This window comes from Malurus melanocephalus, unplaced genomic scaffold (genome assembly GCF_030028575.1).
Source record: "Malurus melanocephalus ecotype Western Australia unplaced genomic scaffold, MMel_1.1 scaffold_70, whole genome shotgun sequence".
Classification (NCBI taxonomy): Eukaryota; Metazoa; Chordata; class Aves; order Passeriformes; family Maluridae; genus Malurus; species Malurus melanocephalus.
In genome coordinates this window covers 975,373-993,381 of record NW_026623302.1, presented here as the reverse complement: position 1 = coordinate 993,381, position 18,009 = coordinate 975,373, and the positions used below count along the sequence as shown (strand labels likewise).

General features: G+C 53.0%; 1 protein-coding gene across 1 annotated transcript; it reads right to left on the bottom strand.

Annotated features, from left to right (window-relative positions):
- Positions 1–8,766: 8,766 nt before the first annotated feature.
- Positions 8,767–12,076, bottom strand: CDX2 (caudal type homeobox 2). Its single transcript, XM_057366652.1, has 3 exons — positions 11,574–12,076; positions 9,212–9,357; positions 8,767–9,019 (listed from the first exon to the last, which is right to left on the bottom strand). The coding sequence occupies exons 1-3, from the start codon at positions 12,073–12,075 to the stop codon at positions 8,852–8,854; spliced, it is 816 nt and encodes a 271-aa protein (XP_057222635.1). The 5' UTR covers position 12,076; the 3' UTR covers positions 8,767–8,851.
- Positions 12,077–18,009: the final 5,933 nt, after the last annotated feature.

The following is an 18,009-nucleotide window of genomic DNA, read 5'->3' as shown; positions in this document are numbered from 1 at the left end:
GGGAAGGGTACCACAGCTGGACTCTACTGTAGGTTGGAAGTGACTAGCTGTTGTCCCAGCCCTTCCTGATGCAATGAGCACGTGGTTCCGGGGAGAAGGTCCCGACCCCGTTCCAGCCCCACAACACAGAGATGCTGCAATGAGAACGATTTTGGCTGTGAGGAAACGGGTGGCAATTCCCTGCTGAAAGCCGAAGACTCGGGTTGCCCTTGGTCAGCGTGCCAGCAGGTTGGAACTGGCAGATGAGGTTGGCAGCTGTCCTCATCCTGRTGGTTCAGCCCTACTAACTGCCCAGGCACAATGCTGGGCAGCATCTTGCAACAACATCAGGAATCAGTCCTGTGAGTTCAGCACAGCTGGATCATCTCCCCAGTTCTGGTGCTTTTGCCTCCCTGCTGAGGAAATAAACAGAAAGGAGTGGATCTCCTGGGACATTTCAMAAGGAGTGTTCACATTCCCAGGTCTTCTTACAAAAAAAACCACAAGAAGGAATGCCTTGCTGGAGCTGGCTTACATGATTTCAATGCCACTTAGGAAACTGAGTCTGCAGCACACCAACAAGTTGAGCGTGCCCCAGAACACTCCTCAGCCCTGAGCCTGGCTGTCACCAAATGGTCACCAAATGCAGGTGGCTTCTATGTTACCCTCTAGAAGGGGTTATCTGTATCTAAACCACATCCTGAAACCACTCTCTTGCTTGTCCTAASTCTAAATCTCTTTCGAGAAGTTTCCCAAGCAAAAGCTGGCCTAAGCCGACAGCTGTCTGTGGATCATGCCAGCCATTTACAAACCCAGCTGATTGARCTGCATTGCCCAGGAATATTTCCTGGCACTTCTTAATTTGTTAGGACAGATGTGGGAATTCAACCTTACCTTCGCTTATCAAATGGACAACTTGACTGGAACAAGGAAGATTTCTGTCACCTAAGCTGGTTCTGGACGACTCCAGAGATTTTCCATGAGACTGTGGAAATGCAACTATGCTGATCATGAATTTGTGAGACAAGTACTCTGCCCAAGGGGGTTGATGCTGCAGACTGCCAGAGCAGTGAGCATCTGGGTGCCAGGCTGAGAACCTCTGGACCAGGACTGACTTGAAAAGCACAGCTAAAGGGCTCTGAGCAGGTGCTGACTGGGGAGAAAGTCTTGTGTCTTTCATAAAGCAGCACACGTAGATTGTGATATTCACAAAGGAAAAGTAAATCGAGGTTTAAAGTCAGATGAAAACACACTGCTGATTCCTCCAGCATKAATCATCATTTTGTGCTGACTGTGCTCCTAACGCTTCATGCTGGCCCTTGCTTTTCCCTGCACTGTCAGGAAGGGACCAGCGAGCTCAGCAGGTTGGGTGGACAGGGAAGGGAGTGGCATGGTGAGACGTGGTGAGGTACCCACCTGGAAAGGTGCAGGGGCTGCTGGGCTCTTGCTCCTTCCTTCCGTGTTTTTCATGGGCTCTGCAAGCTGCCACGGTGCATTTACCTGTGTCACTCTCAGCAGAGTCTCCCTTTTCTTTGGACCTCAGAGCACATCACAGACCTCAGGAACCTCACAGGGCACAGGCAGCTGCTAGGTCCAGGCGAGTGGCCCTGCTGCCTGCAGGAGCTGTGACAGAGCTCCCTCTCAGTAGGGAGGCAGCAGCTGCCACAGAGGGCATCCCCAGCCTCCAGGGGCACTTGGCACTGCAGCCCCAGCTCTTTCCCTTACCGTGGCAGAATAATCTTATCTCTGAGACAGGAAAATTCCTTCTTTCTCATTCTACATTTGAATTTTGCTGTCTCTTGCATAAGGGGTCAGCACCAGGATATTTGTGAGAAAGTAGCTCCCAGCCCATGAAGCTGCTATATATTTAGGAGCACTTTTCCAGGCCAAGAGGGAAGGAGGCAGGTTGTCTTGTGTSCATGGTAGTATGCCACACACTCTGAACCACCACAGACTTTGCTGGACTGCTGGACCCTTGCCGTGGCAGTCCCATCTGCCCCTGCTTAAGCAGCTGCTTTCCTTGGACCGGTGTAGATGTTTTCCTGCTCCCGTTCAGGAACGTGTGGCCACAGGCAAAGAGATAACAAAGGGCTTGTTTTACCGGCAAGAGCTGCCAGCAGAGACCAAGCCTCTGTGGATGGAAAACACCTTTGGAGCCACGATAGGAGATTGGTGAGGGAGTGACTGAGAATGAAACAGGAGGTCCAAAGTGTTGCTCTGGCCTTGGAAGAGCAGGATGTCAGTTACTGGGAACAGAAACAGGATCRTGTTTCTAGATTGAAGTCCTCGAGGAAGAAATATGCTCCTGATAAGAGAAAGTCACTTTTTTTTTTATCTGAGTCACAGCATTCCTGGGAGTAGTTGCACAAGATGTTTTCTGAGACCCCTTTTCAGATCACTGTGGTTAGCTCTACCTCCATAGATGCAAATAAGAGTCTTGGTAGGGATGAAAGGAGATCTAAAAAAATTAACAAAATTGCCAGAAAAACAGCATATGCTTRTGCAATTAATATATATGAAAAACAAGTTGTTTAATTATTCTTAAAATAGCACATTTGTATTTTCAACTGGAATAAAAATTCTTTGGTATTTCTAATATAAGGTAATTCTCACCAAYGTAAATTCCCTCTCACCTCAGATTTTACTAATAACATAAAAAATCCCTAGATCAGGTGAGGACTGGAATCTCCCTAAAATGTAATCAAAACTCGAGTTATCCTGAAAGAGACTTCAGTAGTTAACTGTTGCACRGTTCTAATATCACTTGCAACAATCTCTGTGAGAGTGATTGGCTCTTTTTCAAACTGTAGGAAAAGGAAGAAAAACCTTAGATATTAATACCTCTTGAGTCTTCCTTAATTTAGGATTTGACCCTCTTGATCGTGGCATGCCCTAAATCATGCACCTGGTTTCTGTTTGAGTTTTGCATGAGGATCTTCTCCAGGACTTGAKTGCAAGCAAGCCTTTGTTGAAAGCCCTAACTATTGTCACTCGGGGAGGCAAGAGACCAAGCAAGTCTTGTAGCTCTAAGTGATCTTTCTGTTTGCATGGTCAGACCACGGCATGGAAAAATCAGACCACAACCAATCTCAGTTTCCAGGGCTGAAAGCTTGTCTTATATCTGCCAGCAGAGGAAGGGACAGAGCAGTGAGGAGCATCCCTTTCCAAAGAATGCAGGAGATAAGGCAGCTTTTCTTYCACAAAGGTCTTCAGGTCTATGTAAATTATCTGCAGAACAGGCTGTGACTCCATGGAAGGCAGCAAGACATGTCAGGGGAACAGGATCTGACTCAAAGGCAAAACTGCACAAGCTTGCGACAGCKGCCCAAAAATACCTGCGTGACTAGGGGAAGAAGAATGCCAAAAGCAGGACTGGTCCATATGCTCTGTTTGGCTTGTTCTCTTCTTTTGGARCAGTGCTAAAAGCAGTGGGGATTTTTTTCAACCCTGCCTGTTGCAGCTGGGTGTGGGGGCATTGAGAGGCAGCTGTTATATTTGGCATCTTTCTGCTTTTCTTCAGTCCAGCTCAAGTGCTAGGGATCAGCAGGTTGGAAATGAGCTGTTAGACATTTAAACTAAAGGAGGTTAGGTTTAGGCTAGCTATAAGGAAGAAATAGTTATGATGAGGGTGGTGAAACACTGGAACGTTTTTCCCAGAGAGAGCATGAAGGGTACGGATTGGCCAGARATGGGTGAATGCTCCATCCCTGGAAACATTCAAGGTCAGGCTGGACAGGGCTCTGAGCATCYCAATCTATCTGAAAATGTCCCAGCTCATTGCAGGGCAGTAGGACTTAGATGAGTTTTAAGTCCCTTCCAACCCACACTATTACATGATTCTATGGAGCATACTTAAAAAAAGGTGGTGTTGAACTTCCCTTAATTTACAGAATTAAATCAAAACATCTACTTGGACSAATAGTTTAGATATTACATTAAATAGGTTATCTATTATACAGATTGCATTWGATGTTATGTTAGCTTAGTTAGTACTTTAATTAGAGGAAATTAGGGACAAAGAGAAAATTACTCCTGTTACTTGCCAATGGTTAACTGGACTGGAGCCTAATGAATGCCACAGATTGGCATCTAGACATCTGTGTGAACGTGTAATGACAATCACCCACRAGTTATTATCCTCTATTTTCCTGTACCTACTTTGAAGCATCTGCAGGGGGATCCAGTGGGTGTCATCCCAAAACAGTTGTTACCTCAATTTAGAAATACAGGCCTTGAAAGGGATTCCTAGGTTTCTAATTCCAGTCTCCTGGCAACAAACTGTTTGTTTTTGTGAATAGCTCAAATTTTTCCTGTTTCTTTGCGAGTAACTCTGTTGCCCTCTTTTAAAGAAGGTAAGTTTGACTTCTGAAAGTGCCAAAAACTGAGAATGGAACTGGAATTGCAGAAGCTGAGACATTAATTAGAAGAAACAGTCTRTGTCCACCTGAGTCACAGCATGGCAGAACATGCAAGTGAGAAGGAAACAGCCCTTAGTCATCAGCAAGGAGAGCGGGAACATCCTGCTCYGTCAAGGAGCTGTCCTGGAGCAAAGTGCAGAAGGCTGTTAAGGCTTCTGGGAGAGTTTGGTCCCACCTGTCCCCCGGGGTTCCTGACAATTCTCTGCCATGGATTTCTGGCAGTAACCAGAGCTGTTTTGTAAAGAAGATTCCTAGCATGCACCTCCCTGGCACTCGTACTCTGCTACATCACGCCACCCATCCCTCAGCCTGTCACTCCAAGGTGGCCTTGTTCTCTTRCTGAGCTACCTGTGCAGCTGGACTACCCTTCACAGACCCGTGTTCTGCTTTTGTTGATGTGTCCTGTCCTTTTGTTACCATTCACAAGCTGTCTGCTTCCTGGAAAGCCTCCAGTGCTGCTTCTCTGGCATCAACTCAAGTTTGCTTTCAGCTCTAGCTGCTCTAAACTTCAGCACACAGCTCCATTACCCGTGTGGGACCCAGGGGAAGTATTTGGTAATGAATTTTGGCTATGACACAGCAGAGCTATGTCAACAGAGTTGTAAACTCCACGATTTCCTCTTCCACACCWGCTGCTGATGGAATAGCAAAGAGAAACCTATGGCCTCACACAGCCTTCTGGAGCCATCAGAAGCCCACCACAGGTTCTGAAAGGTGGGCTCTGCCCTCTGTTAGATGACTGGGATATGTGSTTCTAGGCACTGCTTCATCCACAGCTGGAAACAGCCTGCCTCACAGAGCTCACTTGTGTGGGTAAAAATCTGGATAGGGGATGTATCTGAAGTTGTTGCTTATTCCGAATGTAAGGTTTTACTTTTTTTTTTTYTYYTTTTTTAAAAGCTTACTGTTTTCATCCTGCAGATCCAGAGTACTCAGCCATCAGGCTGAGGACACATAAAGTGTCCCTAAAAGATACAACAGATCAGAGAAAGCAGACATTTGCCCTAGATGCCATCCAAGTCCTCTAAGGACCATACTGTTATTCCCATGCTGGGCTATGACACTTATTGTCATTCCTTGCCCCAAACTCAAAGAGCTTTCTTGGGAAATTGACATTTGCCTAAGAGTTAATCCAAGAGAAGGAATCCTCATTGGTTCATTATTTATTATACAGTGATAGGAGCAGGAAAATCTGACAAGAGAGGGARAGCAGGGGACATCCATCCTGCAACTTTGGGGCCAACCCTTCTGATTTCCTGAATTTATTTTTCATGGACTTCTACTCCAGCCCCTGTCAGGCAAGCAAGGTGCAGCAGCTCTGAGCTGTTGAGCCTCACCAATCTGGCTTGGTTTGCTGCTGCAAGACTGGTTCCCTGCTGCTGCAAGGAGCTCTGTGAGGGGTGAGAACACCCATGGGCTGGTTGAGGGGTCACCACAACCAGCTCACCTCTGACAAACAGAGCTTCTGGTTCAATGTCATAGCTTGGTTATGGACTGATCCAGGTGCCTGTAAATATCCACCCAAATGAGATATCCAGTTTGTTCCTTCTCACACTCCTTTATGGTGCAYGATGAATATAAAGGAAGATGGAAGTTGGTGGTTTGCTTGCTTAGGGATGGGAGAGGGGACATATTTGAAATTGGATGTGKGTATGATTTGCTTGGTTACTTGCTGCTTACACTCAGAAATCTGAGCTGTGTGTTGCTAGAGTCAAGAATTTGAGCAGAGCTCAGAAAATGAATGCTTGCTAACAGAGAGAGTTAAGAGTTCTGGAATGGGAATGCTTTAAATATGTTGGGCTTGTTTATATGTGTCTAACGAACTTTTTGGAGACAAAAAACTTTTGTGGAGCTCAAGCAATTCACCTCAATGAGGGCAACCTTCTTGCTCAAAAGTCCTACAGGCAAGAAAGAGAAATTCTCACACTTTCAGCATTAAAAACTCCAGCCCACGAAGCACACTACTAAAATATTACAGGGACTGTCCCAAATGTTGCCATGCCTGGGCTGGTGCCAGGGGCAGCTGTGTGCCATCACTGCAGTAAGGAGTCCTGGGTTATGCCAGTCCCTTGTCATCCCAGCCCCATGKGCATGGGACAACACCAACAAAGTCACACCAAGCAGCACCTCTTACACCCCCACATCCTCTGTGATTAATTTACTTATTGATGGTTTTTCATAACTCCTTGGTCATCTTTTTTCTCACTGCCATTAATTATTCCTGGAAGCAAATAAAAGGGCCCACCGATATCTCTCCCTCCCACTGAGCATAGCCAGCTTTTCCTTAGGGAGAAAAAGCTTGTGCTCATTTGCAGTGGGACAATGCCGACTTTTGAACCTCTAACCACTAAACAAACAAACCTTGCGCTCTGCTCCACAATCCAAACAGGGTTTATTGACAGGCGTATCGCAGCAACGCGCAGCAGCTCCGGCAGCAGCCGGGCTGGGATCAATGCTGCGGGGGTGGCCTCGGGCGCCAGAGGACATCTTCGAAGGGGCTGCCCCGCCCGAGGCTGCTGCCGCCCAGAGYCCTCGCCGAACAGCGCAGAGGGAGGAGTGGGACATGGAACCTGTAAAGCCCTTGTCGTCCGGCGAGCCCTGGTGCCACTGCTCGGCGCTGCTTTAGGGCTGGCTCTGCAGAGCCAAACCCTCGGGCTGGGTGCTGCTCAGCTTTGGTTGTCCCCAGGGAAGCAGCTCCTCCAGAACAATCCAAGAACCCTTTAGAGTCAAAGAAGGATGAATCTGGCTCCTGCCCCCTGTGATCAGGAGTGAACCATGGACATTGGACCCAGCAGGACGTGCTGTGTGTCGAGGCCATGCGTAATGAGCGTAACTGCTCTGGTGCTGCACCCATGTCTCCTGGCCAGACCCACTTCAGGGACTATGCACACAGCAGAAGATCAAGCAGTTTCCTTGCTCTGGAGCTGCTGCCTCCCACCATGATCTTCTCCCAGGCACAGGAGCCCTAGATYAGATTTGCATGGCCACATGTCTGCTGTTGGACTGCCAGCCCCTGGCCCAGCAAGGCATGGAGCTATCCCCAGACAAAATGCAGTGCAGAGGCTCTGGGGCTGGTGCTTACCACTTCCCCAAGTCCCCTTAGGCAAGAGAGCTGCCTTGTCAGTAGGGTCAGGCCCTGACCGAACGATTCTCCTCACGCAGTTCAGTGGATGCTGCTGGCATTTGGTTTTGGCTTTTAGCAAAAATGATAAGAAAAGCTTCAGCAAGAAAAAAAACAAAGTTCCCCTGAGAAGGCAAATGGAATAATTTAAATAAATTTGATGGGAAAAACTGAGCAGCAGGGGCTAAATCCCAGGGAAGGCAATAATCTGCATAATGTGTTTGGGGATGGACAAGGCTCCCATTCCTGCAGGGGCCCAGACCTATGTGAGCTGGCCCAACACCAAGCCAAGGGCACTGGCTGCAGCATGGCTGCTCCAACCTGGCCTCACTTCTAAGTGGGTCTTCTCTCATCCCTAAGTAAGAAGCACGTATGGCAAACAGCCAGAGCAATTTGGCCAAATCATCTGGAGTTTTCTTGTTTCCATCTTTTTTCATCTCTGGCCGAGTCATTTGGCATCTCTACCCTGGTCCCCTCTGTCTAGCCAGGATGTGCAAATGGGCCACAACCTGTGCAAAGTAGGCTCTGATATAGCACAAWGCTCTTCCAAGGATTTCTGCTTCTGATAGAGCTGTGATGAGCTTTCATAAAGCTGATAAAATCAAGGGAACTTTGGAAAATCAACTGAAACGGCCCTCCCTCCAAACAAGACAGAAATCGTAAGGATGTGAGAAACAGCTCATAATTTCAGCAATGGGACACTGCACATGCAAACAAGGCTCCTCACCCCAGCGTGACAGGACACATTTTCCAGAAGAGACTAAATTTCTCTGTTCTGCAGCTAATAAATCTGGATGGATGACTATCTGCACCGGATTTATGGGCTCTTTTACAAGTGTCTAACATTAAGCAATTCACTTCTGAACGTTTAAACAGTGCCTTATCTTGTCTGCTCTGACCCTTAGGGCAGAATGAACATTTTGCATATTCACGGCTACAAGAAGAAAATAAAATAAAATAAAAAATAAAAAACGTGTGCTTTAATTTGTTTTTTTTTTTTTTCCTGCTAAAATTAATCATTAGCCCAACAACATTTCTAACGTCTTTTGGACTGATCCCTGAGATATACCGGGGGTTGACTGGCAGGCAGTGCCCCCATTTTATCTAACAAATTCCAGGGTAAAAAAAGCACCCAAACATAATAATAATAATATTAATAAAGTGATGGACACGCTTCGCCCGGACGACGAGACACATACACTGTGCACCTGTACACACGGCCGGCCCCGCGGGGCGGTGTAGTGCATCGGGGGGGCCGCTCCCGCCGCGCCCCCCGGCTCGGCCCGATTCACCGCGTCCTCCAGCAGTCCCTGCGCCGCTGTCCCRGCCGCTGTCACTGCGGGGCGGCAGGGCCCAGCCCGGCGGCGGCCGCCCCCGCCGCGGAACCCTGCAGTGAGGCGCTGGGGCTGAGGGGCTCTGCGCCACCGGGCTGCGCCTGCTGCAGCTTCTTCTTGTTGATCTTCCTCTCCTTCGCCCGCCTGTTCTGGAACCAGATTTTCACCTGCCGGGGGGTGGACAGGGGATTGAGGGGGGAAAGTTGGCCGGGGATGTATCCCCTGTCAGAGGCTCTCACCGAGAGCGTACCCCAACGCCCCCGCGTTCCGCCGCCGCGCAGTCCCGTCCCGCGCATCCCTGCCCTCGCTCAGCCCGGCCACACGTGGCGAGCGTAGGGAGCGCCACTTGTGGCACAGACCTGCCTCTCCGACAGCCCCAGGTTGGAGGCCAACTCCGCTTTTCTCCTGATGGTGATGTAGCGGCTGTAGTGAAACTCCTTCTCCAGCTCCAGCCGCTGGTGGTCGGTGTACACGACRCGGTACTTGTCTTTCGTCCGGGTTTTAACTGCGGAGGATAAAGCCAGGGTTGAGAAAGTCAAAGCCAAAGGGCAGAGTTGAATGCAGCTATCCTCTTTGAGGTGAAGAGCGAACAGCAGCAGTCCTATTCCCCCACCTCCCGCCGGACTTGCTGCTCGCCCTCCTCCTGCTCCGGGCTCTGCTGAGAGCAGCAGAGGAGCGGAGACGTACCGCAGTCCGCTGGAGACATGGGACACCAATCCCAGGCTTGCCGGTGGGCGCAGGCTCCCACCTCCGGTTGCCAACCCTGGCCTCACCGTACACTCCTGCATTGCACACCTTTGTTGTGCACTTGTTGGCTTTTGGTTTTGTTTTGCCTTCCCTAGCGACAACAAACTTTTTATAGAGAGAGAGGAAAAGGGAAAGAAAGAAGACACCCGCTCAGGGCACGGCGATTTCGTATCTAAACGGGAACCAGCGATCTAAGGGCAGAGAACTGGGAGCGGCCTCGGGGAACCACTCGTGTCCCGGCCCAGCACCCCCTATTCTGCTCCGGCGTGGGGGCTAAAGAGATTTCTTGGAGAGCCTGGGAGTGTGATGTGCAACTTGAGTACTTAAAAAACCCCAACCCAACCAACCAAACAAACAAACAAAAAAAAAAAAAAAAAAAAAAAAAACAACCTCAAAAAAACCCAACCAAACACCGAAAACCCAACGGAATGCGAAGGCTAATGCCAGCGAGCAGCCGGATAGAGCGCCGGATAGGTGACCTCCTTTTTCCCGAGAACTGCTTGTTTAACTGGTTGTGTCCTCGGTCCTCCCGTTCCCCAGGGAGTCGAGGCGGGGAGTCTCTGCACCCAATGTGCTTAATGGCAAGCAGGCTGACTTTGTTCAGGTAAACTCTCTGCAAACCACAACAAAAGCACCCTGTAAAGATACAAGCCTGATCAGAGAAAACTCCCCAGAGTCAGTGAATAGGGAACATGATCCCAAACAATGCAGGACAAGGAGATCTTATCAAAGAAAAACCCTTCTCAAAGCCTTAATGACAGCCACATTCTGTTTGAATTACCACTACTGAACAAATGGCGGCAGGCGCTTTCATCCCCCCAGCTCTGTACATTAACATAAACACTGGCTCCAAAGGCAGAATTTGAATGGAGACAAGGCACCAGCTACCACCGCACAAACCCAAACTGTGGGAACACCATGGGCTGCTGTGGGAAGCGCGGTGGGCCTGTACCACCGCCATCGGCACCCTGGCCGTGGCTGTGCCAGCGGTCCGGCAYCGGGGCACCGAGGCTTCTTCCGGAGCGCGGGGGCTGCAGGCGTAGCCGGGACCACCGCTCCGCGCCGCCCGGGGTACCCCCGCCGGCCCTGCCGCCGGTCGCGCAAGGCAGGTGATGAGAGGGGAATGCCTTAAGTCCTTATTTACTGCAAAAGTCTTCATATTTTTAATTTTTTTTCCCCGGCCACTATATATGAATAATAAATTTTAAGAGAAAGGGAAAAAAAGGGAAAAAAAGGGAAAAAAAGGGAAAAAAAGGAGTTAGTAGTCGTGGAAGGCGTATATCAAAGCGCGGGACAAGCACGTCCCCTGGTAGATGCACGGTAGGAATAAAAGAGAGGGTCTGCGGGGATATTAACATCACAAGGGAGCGCGGCGCCGGCTACGACTTGACCCGAGAGGGCACGCCCCCGCACGGCCCGGCCCGGCACGGCCGGGGGCACGGCCCGGCCCGCAGGGATCCGCTGGGCAAGTGGCCGCCGCTGTCGCTCCGGAGAAAGGCCGCACAGAAACCTTAATAAAGGGCAGGCGCCCAGTGACTCAGAAACAAATGCGGAGCGACACCGGCCGATGATTTATATGACTATAATTGGTTATAAAAATCTTCTAAGTGGCTATAAGCAGGAGAGCGGAGCAGTGGGAGGAAGAGCGAGCGTTTCCTCGCGATCYGGGCCGTTCCATCCTGCTTCGCTGGAGCGCACCCCCGGGCACTGAGCCACCGGGGCCGGCAGCAGCTGCCTTACCGGCCGAGTGCCGCTCCTGCCGCTGCCGGCCCGGCACTCAGCAGCGCGGACGGGCTRTCGGCGAAGCCCGGCAGTCCCGTCCTCCCGAGCACCGACCCTCGGGCGAGTTTGTTTCGGGGACCTCTCCCCGAAAAAAGGCTTTGCCGGGCTGCCCRGGCTACAGGCAGCCGGCGGCGCCCCGGGGGAGTCGTCGGCGGGGCAGCCCGCGCCCGTCTGCCCCAGGCCCGCACTTACCCTGACTGCTGAGCGGGGGCTGCGCCGGCTTCCTCATCCACTCGCAGAGGCCGCGACGCTGCCCACCGGGGGACAGCGGCTCAGGGGCGGCGCTGGCGGCGGCGCTGGCGGCGTTGAGGGGCTGCATGACCCCGGCGGAGCAGTGGGGCGCGGGGCCGGCGTGGTGGTGGGCGTGCGGGTGGTGGTGGTGGTGGTGGTAGTCGGCGGGGTTGTATGCCATGGAGGCGGCGGGGGAGCCCCCGTTGAGGCCGTGGACAGCGCCGGCGGTCGGCGGCGCCCCTTGGCCATAGGTGCCCCAGTCGTCGCGGAGCGGGGCGGCGTAGGGCGCGGGCCAGGCCGAGCCGGGGGACTGGGCGCCGTCGAGGTTCACATGGTAGCCGCCGTAGTCCGCGTACTGCGGGGCGCCCACGAAGTTCTGCGCCGCCAGGTTAAGCCCCCCCGAGTGCCGCACCGGGCCGGGGTACATGGGCCCGTCCTTCTCCAAGAGGTAGCTCACGTACATGCTGGCGGGGCCCCGGAGGCGGCTCTCCACATGCTGCTCGGGGCTCTCGCCGCGGCGCGCCTGCTGCCTGGGGCCGGGCTGCCCGGGGCGGGGAGGGGGCAGGCGGAAGGGCCGCGGCCCCGCGCTGCGCTCCGCGCTCCTCCGCTCTCCCGGTCCGAATCCAATGGCCGGCAGTCCTTACATGATTAACGATTGTTTACAAGGCTCTATTAGTAATGGYCCAGACATACCAAAGGCAGGTGACGTGGAGAGGCGCTGGGTATATAGCTACTACCCCTAGAAGACGATTTGCATTTAAAAAGATAAGGAGAGGGCAGCGACCTGATCACAGCTAAATATTCAAGCCTTTATTGTTTAAGAGCTTCCTCCTTCCATTGCAACCTGGTGCACTTTAACCTCCAATCACAGGTTCAAAGGATGAAATCAAGAGACTTGCAAAAGACAGAGAGGGAGATCTAAGGGCGAGGGTGGGAATATGGGAGACGTGTATCAGGGCCGATCTGTAGGCAGCACTTTAGCCAGCTCTTCTCTATGCTTTGGGGCTGGGAGGTGGGGGGTGGGGGGGAAGGGGCGGAAGAGGAGGGAGTTTTGATTAAAAATCCACAAAGACATTTTGTCGTGGTTTTAAGCAACAAACCCCATCGCGACGGCCTACTGCTTTTTCTAAAAGGCTTCCCACCAGCTCCCTCTCCCACTCGGTCATGGGCGATGAAGGCGAGGTAAGAGGAGAAATCTCTGCCCTCCAAGGACACACTTCCTCCGCGTGTGCCTGCAGAGCTTCGAGGTCGGGTGCGCCCAGCAGGTCCGGGAAAGGACGAGGACTGAGGGTGCCTTTATCTAAAACACCCGCTGCCCTCAGACCCACTGCTGTGGTGAGGCTGGATCACCCTGCCGCCCAGACGGGTCCTTGAGATCGAAGCAGAGGATGCTTCTCCTCAAGGGGGGAACAATCAACCTCCTCCCGGAACCTGCCACCTCATTGGGCGATACCTTCTCTGCAGCGCGGCCGAGTCCGCGGGGAACCCGACAGCTTATGTCTCCAGGCACAGTCCCTTCATCCCTCCCCGACTCCTTGGAAACCCTCTGGAAATGCTGGCCCTGGAAGGGCGGCTCCCAGGAAAGCGGCAGCCGGCTACCCTGGCCCAGCCAGTCCCCTTTGAAGAGGCGACCCCCTCTCAGCTTCCCCCGGCCGCTTTTATGCTTTAACTTTTCACCCTGACCTGGGACAATGCGAGACGACGTTTGCATATTTGCATCTTTTCCCATGACACAGCGAGGAAACTTTTCACCCTCCGAGAAAAAAATGGATCGGGACGGGAACGTTCGCCCGTTTTCCCAGCATGTTTCGCCGGAGCAGCGCAGCAYCGCCTCAGCCATCCTCTCCGGCACTCCCAGTCCCTTGAGGCAGCTACGGCTCAGTCCTACCGGAGCTTCCCCAACTGGCCCCGCGCCGTCCCAGATAGCCTTGTCCCGGGTATCACATACGGAGATCCACGTGGTCTTGTCCTACGGGTATTTTTCCTTCCACGTGGGTGGTTGTTCTGCTCACCGAGGAGTGTCACTGAGACAGGGCGTCTTGCAGCTGAGGGTGTATTTCAGCTCTGCAGATGCAGATATCCCGATCCCACTCTCTGAAAATCTCCCTCTCCTTCCSCCCATTCTATCGTTTCTCTGGTGCTGAGAGTGCGGCTGACACGGAGCCTTGCTTCAGCGCCGGTGGGAGTAATTCAGCGATCTCTCTGAAAATGTCCGAAAGGGTCCAGTGTCAGTGGCCCCGASAGACCAGAATGCTCAAGTAGGGAAGGATGAGGCATCACTCCCAGGGAAGACACCACGGGCGGCGCGCTCGGAGCCGCACGGGATGCCTCGGATGCCGGGGCCGGGGTATCCCCACTCTGCACACACCTGGGAATGCCTGCGCCCACACCGTCACTTGTCGTTCGCAGGCTGCCGCAGGCGGCCGCGCTTGCGACCCTACGATAACAGCAGCACAACAGCAGGGATGCAGAGATGCCTGTCAGACGCCTTCTCTGGAGGGGATTTCTCTCTCTGTTGTCTGTTTTCCCACACTGACACTTTCTCCCCGCCCCGACGGTGGGTAACGGGGAGAGGGAGCGGGGTTTGGAGCTCCCAGCGCTGCCTGAGCAGGAGACTGAAATGTAACTCTGGAAGGGAAATACTGTGTCCCTTCAATGTAATCACCTCTCCCGATAAGCACCGACAGACCCGATCTATGCAGATGTGAATTTGATGATGCCATAAACAGAGAAAGCGGCCATTAAAACGACAAATCTATGGACTTATTGTAATAAAATGCACTACAACCCAGTTCAACCCCGAAGCAGCCCAGTTCGGTGTCTAAAGCTCCGTCAGTGGATGGATCCCTGGCAGGCAGGTGGCAGCTTTTTGGGGTGAGACCCAATGCCAGCCCTAACTAGCCGAAAAGGGGGCTGCCGGCCCTGGGGTCGGATGAGAGTGCCGGGGCTCCGGTAAAGGAGCAGGATAAGGCTCCGAGGCAGCACCTTAACTACCTGCAATAGCAGCTAGAGCGCCACTCCGCTTACCTACTTTGCCATTCTGACACTGATTCCAATTGCCTCCCTAGTATGTCGAGGACTTGGGGAAACCGGGCCCCACCAACCGTACCCTAGCCGGTGTCGGTGGCRGGATGGGGAAGAGTCCCGCTTCCCCGCGGACAAATGCTCCGGAGCATCCTCCACCGCCGCTCAGCTGCTCCCCGGACGCGACCCGTCGCAGCCACCTGCATAGCTGATGGGAATGGGGACACGCTGCCACAGGACACTTTCGTCCGAAAACAAGAGGGATCCCGAGCCGCGCATTCCTACATGTCTCTGCGGCTCTTCGGCCTTCTTTTCGTTGTGACTGGCACAAGATTTGTTCCTCCCTTGGGCCCTACCCATCTAKCGGGGTTTCTCAATGAGACTGGGGAGAGAGGATATGTCCCTTGTCTGGGTTTCACCCCTTTTCTTCTCTCCATTCTGCCCGCTCACTCTCCGTTTTTCGTCTCAGGTTTTCCCACCAGCTCCGGGGGGAGCTGCAGAACTGGGAGAGGACTGGGGACCCTGGGACCAGACCCCGACACTGCAGTGTGGGCTAAGGCCTGATCTCTCCCTCTTTGCTTCCTCCGTTTTTTTCCTGATTCGTCAGATCCTGAGCTGGAAACTGCGACCCAACGCCTCTCAAGCTGACAAATGCCTGGTGGGGGACACCGTTCGCAGGAAAATATCTTCCCCCGCCTCTCCACGCTGACCCTGATATTTTCCCTAAGGGCTGTTTCACCCAGAAGTGCGTCCAGGGCAGACGCCGGGCTCCCCGCCTTCGTTCTTCAGCCTCMGCCTTGCTGCTTGATCTGAAAAAATAATTTCCGACGTCATTTCGGGGGGAGTCAGGGCAACTCCTGCAGGGCATGACTGCAGGGAAGTGCCGGGGGCAGGGCGCTGCTGTCTGCTCCCTGCTGCCGGGCCCTCGGACCCGGGGCAGGAGGCTGCCGCTGCTCTCGTCTGGAGGGAACTCCTCGCTTCGGAGCCGGCTCTCATCGTCACCACGGGCCACGGGGCTGGCGCGGGCTGGGGGATAATGAGTAGACCAGCACAGCCCGAGGAGCCCCGTCCCGGGTCAGAGAAGTCTCCATAAGCCACGGCAAGGGCCGATCTCTCTTCCACAGACTGCTCTCACTCGGCGGGATTCATGTGGGGATGGGGATTCACCGTCTTTATTTCTGCTACTTCTGTGGTTTAAAGAATTAATTTTTCTGTGATTTAGGAGAATCTCGGGGTGGGGTGTGTGGGAGATCCTCCCGTCTCCCTCCACCTTAACTACACGGAACAGAGAACGTTGTTTGCAAGGTAAAGAAAAAAAAAAAAAAAAGCCCGCTTGAAAGCCCTTTGGCGGCCATGGAGAGAGAAGGGAAGGAGGAATCGTGTGTTAGCTAGTCCGCCCTGTGGAATTTATGACTCCCCCTAAGCACGGCCATGATAAGGACTTAGAAAACATCTTGGATCTTTTCAAGCCGGCAGCCCCTGAGGCTTTGATGTAGATTACCTTGCAGAATAACTCAATACTTTTATCGTGGGATTGATGCTCGTCTCGTTTAAGCACATGCCTCTAGGAGGGGGTTAGATGCTGAACGCTCGCTCCCGAGAGGATTCACGTTGCTGGGAAGAAAGCAGACGGGGAAGAAGGGTAGCACCTTGTGCCTAGCCGGGGCACAGCTGCCACACACCACCACCCGCCACGGGCCGTCCCTGCCTCTTTCCACAGGTGCTGCCAGGCCTGAGTTCACATGGCCCTGCTCCCCTTCAGGAAACAGGAACATAAGCAGAGAAGAAGAAAAAAATCGTATCATACACTAGAAGCTTCTGCAGCCAGAGGCTGGTGAGGGTGTCATCAGCCTATCAGGTCCTGTGGTTGGCATACCTCTGCTGACCAACGAAATAGCCTGGTTGGATTTTAGTTTATTTTAGTTTAGCTCAGTTTGTTACTTTTCTTTACTCGACTTACCTTACTTTATTATCTTTTTAAAATGTCACAGGGAAAGAAGCTGCACCAGGGCGCCCCGGCTGCCTGCAGAGCGCTTGTGCCCGGCCCCTGTTGGCACGTCCCGCCTGGGACGGCCGGGGCCTGATCCGGTCACGGGAGCCGTGAGTCACCCGGCAGCGCGCACCAGCAGGATGGCCCCGACGGCGCGGTCCGGGTGGGGGAGTGGGCGATCCGTCTCAAGGGAAGAGATCTCAGGGCTCGGCTATMGCCTCTGCCCCCCAAGGGCATCCCTCGTCCACCCACGGACGCTCCTCGCAGCACGCAGACCCGCAGTTATCGTCCCCGGCCCCGGCAGCGCCTGGCACGGGATGCAGCGGGAGCGCGGTGCTCCCCAGCCTCACGCTCCCGGCCGAGGCACGGCCGGCCCTGGAGACGGAGGCACGGGGTGTTTGCCGGTCTTCCATCCCTGGCTCAGAGCTCGTCGGCAAACCGCAAGCCCCGGCTCAGCTGGTGGGATGGAGCCACTAACRCGAGTGTCGATTCCCATGTCAAGCAAAGCACCGGATTTGAGCTGTAAAATAGTTTGCGCCCATTTGTCACCAGTGGGTCCCCGGCTATCTCACCCTCCCACGAGCAGCATAAAGGCTGATGTCCTCACTGCTTTCCTCACTGATTAATTTTCTACATCTCCAGCTTTGAAACCTGAGTGAGGAGGTGATGCATGCTCCTTGGGTGTGTCCTGCACGTCTCCACGGAACATGCTAGTCTTGCCGATTTTYCACCCCCTTCCCTCTGTTCCAAGCCTTTCCATGGCAAGATGCTATGGGATGGTTGCCCCATAACAGTGTCTCCCTYAGCCTTGTGTTTTGTGGCAAGCCCAATCCTAAAAACCCCTTCAGTGAGCAGAGGTGCAGGTGATGCTGGGCCACATAGATAGTTTGTTGTTCGCAAGATCACAATTGCATACAACCCTGCAAGGCCAWGGTGCTTTGTGAATAACATTTCATGCTAGAAAATGTAGCAGTCTAAAGCAGGTAAGTGCCAAGAGCTTCCTTGGCTTGGCAAGGGAGCAGGCCAAGGCTCTCACTTGGGAGCTGTAGGAAGGCAGAAGATTCATCCTTCTCTACAGAAAAACCTGTACCCTCTTAACCCAAAACCATAGTCCTTCTGGCTCCAAGGAGAAATTGGTACCTGACTGCTCTCCACCATCTCACATTTGTTCCCAGCTATTTTATTCTAGGTCCAGAGAGGGAAAAGTAATCTCACCTTTTTTTTTTTTTAATTTTTTTTTTCTGATCTGAAAAGGAGCACCAAAAGGAGCAGAAGGTAGGGCCAGGTAGACCCAGATCCAGGTTCCCAGCTGTGGCCCATACTCCCCTCCCCTGGGCTCTCCTGCATGACTCAGCTCCCTGGGACCAGCCCAGCTATGCCTCG